The 11,060-nt window shown below is 41.2% G+C and overlaps 1 protein-coding gene across 1 annotated transcript in view; it reads right to left on the minus strand.

Annotated features, from left to right (window-relative positions):
• The window catches only part of ptprt (protein tyrosine phosphatase receptor type T), a gene marked incomplete at its 3' end in the record, with an annotated part of 108,385 nt that extends 101,465 nt beyond the window's left edge, over positions 1 to 6,920 (minus strand). The window contains exons 1-5 of the mRNA XM_080425069.1: positions 6,760 to 6,920; positions 5,580 to 5,690; positions 5,017 to 5,098; positions 3,498 to 3,613; positions 869 to 1,043 (exon numbers count right to left, since the gene is read on the minus strand). Of these exons, the coding sequence (XP_080281195.1) occupies positions 869 to 1,043; positions 3,498 to 3,613; positions 5,017 to 5,098; positions 5,580 to 5,690; positions 6,760 to 6,912 (637 nt within the window). The 5' untranslated portion in view covers positions 6,913 to 6,920. The remainder of the gene's footprint in view (positions 1 to 868; positions 1,044 to 3,497; positions 3,614 to 5,016; positions 5,099 to 5,579; positions 5,691 to 6,759) is intronic.
• Positions 6,921 to 11,060: the final 4,140 nt, after the last annotated feature.

The raw sequence follows: 11,060 nt of genomic DNA on the forward strand, positions 1-11,060 counted from the left end.
TATGATGTCACTGTCATACTACTGACATCATCATCATAGACTGGCCTACACTCCATATTTGGGCATTTCTGACACAGAACTCAGTTTATACGATATTAATATTATTTATATTGTGTCATTATGACATCGGACTAAGTAGTGTGTGTGCGTGTGTGTCTGATACTGTTGTACTGGGAGCTGATATTTTCAGACATTTAGCCACTTAAACCCTCAATACTTAGTCAACTTCACCTTTGCCTCTGTACTTGGTCTGGTCTTTTTTTTCCCCTCTACACCAAACCTCTTTGCCGTGGATGCGAGTTTGTAGATCAGCTATTTTCGGCTAATGCTCCCCTCAGAATAGAGATGCTACGGTTCAAATGGTATGTAAAATATGAAGAAAAACAAAGTTCCTATCACACAAAGATTTGTGTGATAGGAACTGTAGTAACTCTGGGGACCCCCTGTTGTAGTTCCCTGGAGTAGAGTATAAATACTGTAGGGGTGTACCTTTAAAAACAGAGTATACTATTTCAGTCGGGTGGAAAATGTCCAAAAGTGTTACTTTTCAGGATTGTGTGACGCTGTAGTATGATCAAGTAGGGCGTTCATTTATGGGGAAAAAACTTTAGAATATGGAGATAAGAGGTTTCTTCCCGACGGCGACAATAGGTTGTAGTCTACCTTTAAAAACAGAGTATGAATAGGTGTAGTGTACCTTTAAGAACAGAGTATAGAGTATACATAGGTGTACTGTACTTGTAGAGTTTAATACGTGTAATGTACCTTTAAAAACAGAGTATGAATAGGTGTAGTTTACTTTAAAAACAAAGTAAAGAGTATAATTAGGCATAGTGTACGTTTGAAAAAAAAAATAGGTGTAGTGTACCTTTAACGTTGAGGTCAGCGTAGTTGGAGACCCCTGAGCCCCCGTCGGATCGGATGACACATCGATAGCGACTGTTGCTGCGCGTCGACGTGTCGCCTACGCTCACCGTCGCCGAGAAACGCCGATGGTTGACCACCCTGGTTACCATGAGAGCCGTGTCCTTACCGTCCCATTGCTGAAGAGGACAAGATGGAGGAGAGAATAGAGGGATTAACGTGTTAATTTTCTCGACTGAAACTATGATAAAAAATGTCCATCGACTGCCTTTTTTCGCTGACAAAAACGAAATAAAAACTGAATAAAAACTAAGCTATGCTGACTAAAACTATATGATTAAATATACTGACAATTTTATCAACAAAATAAAAACTAGACTAAAATGTTAGGAAGGGACTAGTGGAGAAGAGATCCAGTAGAAGGTCGTTGTGAGCTTGCAAATCGGCTATTTCTAAGTATATCAGGCAGCTATCAAGGCCTGCCAAAAATACATGCAGTCGACTAAATCAACTGCAGATTTAGTCACCTAAAACTAGACTAAAACTAAATAATTTCAGATGCCTAAAATGTGCCTATGACTAAATTGAAATGTATTCCAAAGACTTAAACGAAATCGAACTTTTCTGTCAAAATTAAATTAAAACTGGATGGAAGAAGACTTTGAAGTAGCGAGTGAAAGCATAGAGCAGTGGTTCTCAACCAGTGGTCCGGGGACCACCAGGGGTCCTTGGCGGGGGTTCCAGGGGGTCCCCAGCAAAATGTGGTAATATAGCATCACAATAATTTTAACCTTTTATACTTTGGCTATTCAAAAATAGCAGATATACAAGCTCATAGCGCGGCACCGAGTGCCGCGCTATGAGCTTGTAGATCTGCTATTTTTGAAAAATCGTGAACATTTGTGCAAATGTTTAAATATATATATTTTTAAAGCGAACATTTGTAACTCAAATCTTTGCTTCTGGGGGTCCCTAGAACAAAATGACTTCCTTATCAGCTTCACATCCAGCAGCGCTTCCTTGCCGCTTGGCCGAATCGTGATTGTCTCCTCCAGTCCAAAGTAGGCGTGACAGGGTTGTAATACTCCGTAACGTTTGTGTGTAATGAGTTTCTGTGCAGAACTGCAGAGACCAATCAGCAGTGGTGGAAAAAGTACTCAAATTCTTTCTTACTTAAGTAAAAGTATCAATACTGCAATATAGAAATACTCTGTTACGTTAAGTAAAGTCCAGAATAAAACATTTACTTGAGTAAAAATACAAAAGTATTCGCATCAATTGGCATCTAAATGTACTTAGTTACTTTCCGCGTTGTGACCTTGTAGATCTGCTATTTTCAAACATTTCAGTACTTTTACTTTTGGTACTTTAAGTACATTTTGATACCAATACTTTTGTACTAATTTTGAACACCAGACTTTTACTTGTAACGAGTAGTACTTGTAAGAGTACTTCTACATTGCAGTATTGATACTTTTACTTAAGTAAAGCATCTATGTTTATGACTTATTATTGTACACCTGTCCAGTGAGGTCTGTGTTTGAGATTGATCTGCAGTTTTTCCTGGTCTCATTAAAGGTGTGAGGAGGGAAGGCTTTGCTTTGTTGTCTTTGTTAAATGAAGGCTTGGGAGGTTCTGTTGAGACTCCTCCGGTCTCTGTGAAAAAAAGCGTTTGGTAGAAAACTATTCCCTGATCTAATCTACGGCAGCATGTCTCCTCTGACCGCACGCATGCACGCACGCACGCACGCACATTTACATTACTATACTTGTGAGGACATCAACATCTTAAGATGTTGATTTTATGAATTTTATTTTATTTATTTTTTTATTTTATTTACTTTTTAGCATTTTTTACTCTAATCGCAACAATTGGCCGATCCATCCAAGTCATAGATCAGCTGTTTTCGGTATAAATCACCACAGTATAAATCAGGCATAACTCCAACCCCAAACCCTTATGCTGTGTTCACACGCACGCACGCACGCACGCACGCACGCACGCACGCACGCACGCACGCACGCACGCGCGCACGCACGCACGCACGCACGCACGCACACACTCGCACACGCGCAGTAACAGCAGAGATGGAGTTATTGGGGTGAAACAGTACAAGTTCTAATCAAGGCAGAGCTGTTTTCTGTGTGTGTGTGTGTGTGTGTGTGTGTGTGTGTGTGTGTGTGTGTGTGTGTGTGTGGGTGTGTGTGGGTGTGTGTGGGTGTGTGTGTGTGTGTGTGTGTGTGTGTGTGTGTGTGTGTGTGTGTGTGTGTGTATGTATGTGTGTGTGTGTATGTGTGTGTGTGTGTGTGTGTGTGTGTGTGTGTGTGTGTGTGTGTGTGTGTGTGTGTGTGTGTGTGTGTGTGTGTGTGTGTGTGTGTGTGTGTGTGTGGTTTCTGTGTGTGCGTGCGTGCGTGCGCACGTGCGCGCATGCATGCGTGTACATTATCCTTTTTTCTACATTTGATAAAAAGTAACAGTTTTGGACAAATTATAATCGTAAACAAAACCACGTCACTAAAGTTTGATCTGCTGTTAAAAATTTCTCATCTCATCTCATCTCATCTCATCTCATCTCATCTCATCTCATCTCATCTCATCTCATCTCATCTCATGTTATGTTATGTTATGTTACCTGCAGCCATAGTTTATCATGTTGGGACCATTTCCCTCCGGCGGTGCACTGGAACGTAGCGTTCTGTGCCACGTTCACTTCCGCGTTCTGTAGCCGCAGGAAGTGAGGAGCTTTTCCTGTGTCACACACACACACACACACACACACACACACACACACACACACACACACACACACACACACACACACACACACACACACACACACACACACACACACACACACACACACACACAGGAAACAGAAAGCAGTACTTCAGAATGATAAATGGTAAAATAGTTCCATGAGCAAATTGGAGGTTTGGCCACAAACACTTTTTAAGTTCTCTCCCCCTTTTTTTTTAGTTTTTTCCCTCCCAATTTAGTCGTTATGCCAATTAATTCCTCCCCGCACACATTGCTGTGTGTGTTGTCACAGCTTTTGTATCCTACCGACTCAACTGCCAGTGAGGAGCTCCCACCGGGAGGACCTAGAGCCTTCGTCCTTCCTCCTCCCGCCCAACACTCCCTGCTGAGAGGCTCCGCCCATCAGCCCGTAGGAGGAGTGCGTAAAGAGCGAAGTGTGTTCGTATAGACGCTGGACGAAGCCGGGTGCACCACTCCCTGATCCTTAATGTTAACCCTTTAAGACCGGGAACGCATCGGTGTGTCATTTTAAGATTTCTTTGGTTATTTAAAAATAGCAGATTTTGAGATGAATGGTCCATAATGTTTTAGAACCACCACTGATATCATAGCAACATAAGTTTTTTCAAATAACTGTTAGGATTTAGAAGACATTTGTAGAATCCCCAGAAGCACATTATTTGAGTTCCAAATGTTTGCTTTAAAAATATGTATATTCAAAGACCAACGATTTTCTACAAACTCATAGCGTGGCACTCGGTGCCACTCTATGAGCTTGTATATTTGCTATTTTTTAATAGCCCAAAGAAATCAAAACCTTACAGAGACGCACGCGTTCCCGGTTTGGGTTAATGCACCAACTTAAAGATAACATAAAGATTGTTCACGAGTCACAAACCTGAAGTCGCTGTGTGTGAGACTTGTATGCGACCAGTGATGGAAGAAGTACTCACATTACTTAAAGTACTTGAAGTACCAAAAGTGAAAGTACTCATTATGCATAAAATGTGCAATTTCACAAGTTTTCAAAATGTATAAAACGTCCAAAGATCTACAAGCTCAGGACACGTTACGGTGCAACGCGTTGTGAGCTTGTAGATCGGCTATTTTCAAATAGCCAAAGTGCTGTGGTTAATATAGGTTTTGTAATAATAATTCATCTCTCATCCAAAAATCTGTCTGCTAGCCTCCCATCTGTTCGCATCTTTGTGCGTGTGTGTGAAGACAGATGATGCTCAGCAGGGTTGCAGTCTTGTTACATATTAGGAGAAACACACATGTCCACACGCACACACACACACACACGCACGCACACGCACACGCACACGCACACACACACACACACACACACACACACACACACACACACACACACACACACAGTGTGTACTTACTACAGGGGTGGGCCAGAACTCGTACGTCATCGATGGCGATGAACCCTGGATGACCTTGAGCTGAAACAGCTTCAAATATGACCTGAGAGAGAGAGAGAGAGAGAGAGAGAGAGAGAGAGACAGACAGACAGACAGACAGACAGACAGACAGACAGACAGACAGACAGACAGACAGACAGACAGACAGACAGACAGACAGACAGACAGACAGACAGACAGACAGACAGGAAGAAGAAGAAGAAGAAGAAGAAGAAGAAGAAGAAGAAGAAGAAGAAGAAGAAGAAGAAGAAGAAGAAGAAGAAGGAAAAGGAGAAAACATGTTCAGGGTTATAAAACAACACTATTGGCCCGATTCACTGAGCTGTTTACTCCCATTTTTTGAAAGTAAAGGAATTTAGCAACTTCCCACGTTAGTGGTCTGATTCATAAATCTATTTCTGTCGGTCAATATTGCTTACAAAGATGATGGTGCGTGCGTGTGTGCGTGCGTGCGTGCGTGCGTGCGTGCGTGCGTGCGTGTGTGCGTGCGTGCGTGCGTGCGTGTGGATGTGCGTACGAGTTACCTGGTAGGAGTTTGGCCAGAAGGTGGAGATAGCAAGTTCAGCTTTGACCCAGCCCTCAGTCACTATGTTTGATGCGTTCCACACTGGATTCCCCTGGGAACCTCCATTCACCTGGACACAGGATTACTGTTGATTCTTCTACATCGAAAACCCTTATGCACCCGGAACCGGAGGAACCGGATCCTACATTAAGGAACCGTAATCGGTTCCATCACATTTGGAAAGGTTTCCGGAACCGGTTTTATCACACTCTCAGAGCTGGTACAGTATGTGGACTTCACGACCTGCTATACAATTACAATACCGGTGGCTCTCAAACTTTTTATTTTCAAGGACAACCATAACTCTGAGAGTGTAAAACATTTCACCAAATGGACCAGTAAGAGTCCATTTGGTTCTATTCGCACCACTCTCAGAATTACAGACCCATAAGGGTCCATTTGGAACACCCTCAAGTAACCCAGAGGGTCCCTATCTGGTCCAGGAACCATGAGGGTCCCTGGACCACACTTTGAGACCCACAGTGGTGTAGAGTGTTTCCAGTGAGAACAATATCAGCATGGAACAGAGTCTTAATTAGTATCATTGGCAGTGGTGGAAAAAGTACTCAAATTCTTTACTTAAGTAAAAGTACCAATACTGCAATATAAAAATACTCTGTTACAAGTAAAACTCCAGAATTCAAAATGTACTTGAGTAAAAGTACAAAAGTATTGGCATCAAAATGTACTTAAAGTATCAAAAGTAAAAGTACTAAATATTTGAAAATAGCAGATCTACAAGCTCACAACGCGTCGCGATGCGACGCGTTGTTAGCTTGTAGATCTGCTATTTTCAAATAGCCTAGGTATAAAATAGGGCTAAATTGGCAAATGTATGTTTTATAATGTAATAATTTATATCTGCAAAGTAACTAGTAACTAAAGTTTTCAAATAATTGTAGTGGAGTAAAAGTACAATATTTGCCTCTGAGATGTAGTGGAGTAGAAGTAAAAATATTGGAAATTGGAAATACTCAAGTAAAGTACAAATACCTCAAAATTGTACTTAAGTACAGTACTTAAGTAAATGTACTTAGTTACTTTCCACCACTGATCATTGGTAACACCTGTGAAGGAAGTAAGAAGAGGCCCAATTTCTTTCCAATATGACTGCTGTGCATAGAGCCTATTTACTGTACCTTGACATAAACGTTGAGCGTTCCGGGGCTGGCTCCGTCGCGGCTAGACAGGCTGTAGAGGAAGTCGACGCAGTGCGTGTCGTTCTCCTTCAGCGTGGGCATGAGGAGATGAGCCTTCTGCCCCGACGCTCTGCCTGAAGCATTCACTAGCATGAAGGAACCTGGCAACACAAACACACACATTTCTGCTATTTGCTATTATTTTATTTGTGCACATAAGGATAAGGATAATTCCTTTTAACAGGTCGTTCATGAAAGTCCTTGCGGTCTTGTTTCCAATGAGAACCTGTGAGCAATTGGGGTTAAGAGTCTTGCTCAGGGACAAATTTCATATCATCGGCACATATGCTGGGATAGCCTGGAATCGAACCTGGGGCAACCAGGGCCAGCTGGTTCCCTAGGCGGGCTCACTAACCACTCAGCTATGGCCGCCCCCACAGATGACGGTAAGCTATTTGTGCTAATGACACAGATGGAAGTAAGCTATTTGTGCTAATGACACAGGTGACAGTAAGCTATTTGTGCTAATAACACAGGTGACAGTAAACTATTTGTGCTAATAACACAGGTGACAGTAAGCTATTTGTGCTAATAACACAGGTGACAGTTAGCTATTTGTGCTAATAACACAGATGCCAGTAAGCTATTTGTGCTAATAACACAAATTACAGTATGCTATTTGTGCTAATAACACAGATGACAGTAAGCTATTTGTGCTAATAACACAGATGACAGAGTCACTGTTTAATTGTTGCACAACAAGCAAGAAAAATATGAAGGGAAATAAAGCCTGGGTTTAAAGAACATGGAACTAGCGGACAGAAATAATTATAATGTCAAGGACCCCCAAAATTATGTATATTTGGCTGCGGACCCCCATCCTGTATTATAAAAAAAACACTAAAGTTCAAGATTTTAGAAAAAAATGCAGATCTACAAGCTCATAGATATATATAGGGTTGTAGTCGAGACCACCTATGCGAGTCCAGATCAAGACCAAGTCCAAGGGGGGGCGAGTCCGAGTCAAGACCGAGTCCGGAGGGAGGGAGGGGGTCGAGTCTGAGTCGAGACCGACGGGAGGCGAGACCGAGTCGAGACCGAGACCAGATTTTAATTTGTTTTATTTGATAGTAAGTACAGAAAACAATCTTGATTGCAATTATATGTTACTATACTGACTTTGGAAAAGCTCAAAATTAGGTATACTACAGGTTGGCCAGTTCTATGTTATGCCTGGCCTACTACAATGAACTCTATTCAAAAAGTATTTTCGTCATAGTTACTCAGTTACTTCAGTTAATTTGAAAAACTTGAATTTGTATTAAAGTTGATAACATGCAAATGATTAAATCATATATATCGTCGGCGCTGTCGGGCATATTTCAACTTTTTATGTTTTTTCATAAACGTGTTGAGATACGATGCGTTGTGAGCTTGTAGATCGGCTATTTTCACTATTATTATTATTATTATTTTCTTTAGGGACATACAAGGTTTCCACCCGCAGCGACGTTATATAACCTCTATATGGTTCAGTATAAGTAGGCCTATAGCAGTCAGTTTGTTTGCGCAAATTTCATTCCAATTGGCTGCCTATGAATTTCACAGGCCTGGGTAGACAACCTGGCCTGGCGGGGATCTGCGCACTGCTCACTGCGCACAGCAGCACAGCAGGTGAACACAATTAACTTAATGAGGGAGCTTGCGACTTGTTTTGCGCACCAAAAACGTCTCAAACAATGTCAAAATGTCATGATTCTAGCTGCTGAAAACTTCCCATTTGGATTATTGTTTAAAAAAGGAATGGAACATGGATGTTTTTTGCGAAAAGATTATATTATTTAATTTCTTGTCCGTCAGAACGGTGAGGTCACAGCTTCGTATTTGAATGATACCATAAACTTTTAAGTTGTTTCCAGTCAATCATTTCTATTGCTTGCTGGATATTAAGACCCTCATAATTTGGGGATTTTATTGTATTTCATTATTAATCTATATGCTGCAATTGATAATACGTCGGCTTGTTTAGCCTACCGTTTGATCTGCACACATGCGCTGACAGCTGCTAAGCAGTTCACTTGTGTTATACCTCTTGGTTAGTTAGTAAAATGGCAGTTCCAACGTTCTAAAAGACAAGTGCAGGGGAAATTAATGATGGTAAAAAACATCGGACCACATCGGTGAAATAATGACCGATGTTCGATGTTGGCATTGGGTCCAAAAATGACCGTATTGGTTGGGCTCTAAAGGCAAAAAGAGGTCAGTCTCCCTGTGCGTAATTACGCACAATGTGGTACAACAGAATAGATCATTTAAGTGACTTGTACATTTACATGTAGGTTATATGTCCAGACAAGCCGACGACAGTATCGGTCAGGATCTAATGTTAATTAAGGTTATTAGTTTAGCTACTTATGATATTTACAGCTGTGAGTGACACAGTATAATGTGTGCAAGGAAACCTTACTGAAAGCAGTCTCTAATCATCTTTAGAGAACCTCATTTATTGAAACAACCACAGACTACAACACAGTGAAAAAAAATAAAATAAATACAAATCTGGAAAGCTTGCGCTGTTAGTTAGCAATACAAACTAGGTGGAGTGTGATGTCTGTCGGGCTGAGGCACGTCAGATGCGCTCCGTTACTAAACAAGACAGCTGTCCATAAGCGCCAGACAGCTCTCTTATAATGTTAATGTAAATGGGCTTCTCATATGGGTATAATAAAATGATGCTATATTAAAGGTAGGGTAAGTGATATTTTTTGGTTAAAACAAAAAGTATTTTGTTAAAAGGTTAAAGCATTATATTCTGATAGTAATAATTTCTATAGAGTGTTTGTTCAGTAACAGGAGTCTCCCCGTCTCTCCAGCTCTTTAATAAACAGAAAATACATTTTCCGGTAGGTGTCAAAATCTCAGCCAATCAGGAGAAAGTACCAATTTGTAAGCTTCATTTTTATAGTGTTCCAGTTCCAATTTTGCCTGCTCATTTCTTTGTGTAATCACTTCCAATTTCACTTGTTTAATCTATATCCCGATTGAGTTCTCTATCCTGATTGGATAAAATTGCAAAAGAAACTGAAACGAAAATGCATTTACTGTTTTATAAAGAGCTGGAGAGACAAGGAGACTCCTTTTACTGAACAAACACTCTATAGCAATGAGTACTATCAGAATATAGAGCTATTTAACACTTATTTTAACTAAATAAAATCACTTACCCTACCTTTAACTATTTTGCTGGAAAAACACGAAGCGTTGTGAGCTTGTAGATCTGCTATTTTCTAAAGATGTCTATACATTTTGAAAACTTGAAATGGGATATTTCTGCTTAATGGGTACTTTTACTTATGGTACTTTAAGTACATTTTGAAGCCAATACTTTTACTCAAGTAGCCTACATTTTTTATTCTGGACTTTTACTTCCAACGGAGTATTTCTAATTTGCAGTATACTTTTTCCACCACTGGATGTAGCCACGTTTATTGTCTGGAATTCTGCCAACATACAGAGAGAGAGAGAGAGAGAGAGAGAGAGAGAGAGAGAGAGAGTAGAATATTTTGTCTTTCTTTTATGGCTACTATCAGACTTTTATGGACCAAAGTATAGAGTAGCAGTTTAGACAGAAGATAAAAATCACCAACCATCTGTTCAACATCACTCATACTGTCAATCAGTGGTTCTCAACTGACAACCGGGGGTCCTTGAGAGGGTTCAAGGGGTTCCCCAGCAAAGTGAGTTAATACTTCAATAATTCAACACACGCACACACACACAAACACACACACAGTCACACACGAGTGTGTGCGTGTGTGTGTTGAACACATTCATGTCTCTGTCTTTTTGTGTGTCCTCACTCCTCACACACACCCACACGCGCACAGGCACATACGCACACACGCGCACACACACACACACACACACACACGCACGCACACACGCACGCACGCACACGCGCACGCACACACACACACACACACACACACACACACACACACACACACACACACACACACACACACACACACACACACACACACACACACACACACACACACTGTAACAGAAATATTACCCATCAGTCTAACCTTGGCTCTGAATGGAACCAATCAACAGAGAGCACTGAGCACTGAACCAATCTACACACTGTGTGTGTGTGTGTGTGTGTGTGTGTGTGTGTGTGTGTGTGTGTGTGTGTGTGTGTGTGTGTGTGTGTGTGTGTGTGTGTGTGTGTGTGTGTGTGTGTGTGTGTGTGTGTGTGTGTGTGTGTGTGTGTGTGTGTTAAAGTAATCTAGTGT

Source organism: Gymnoscopelus braueri (assembly GCF_963280865.1).
Source record: "Gymnoscopelus braueri genome assembly, chromosome: 3".
Lineage (NCBI taxonomy): Eukaryota > Metazoa > Chordata > Actinopteri > Myctophiformes > Myctophidae > Gymnoscopelus > Gymnoscopelus braueri.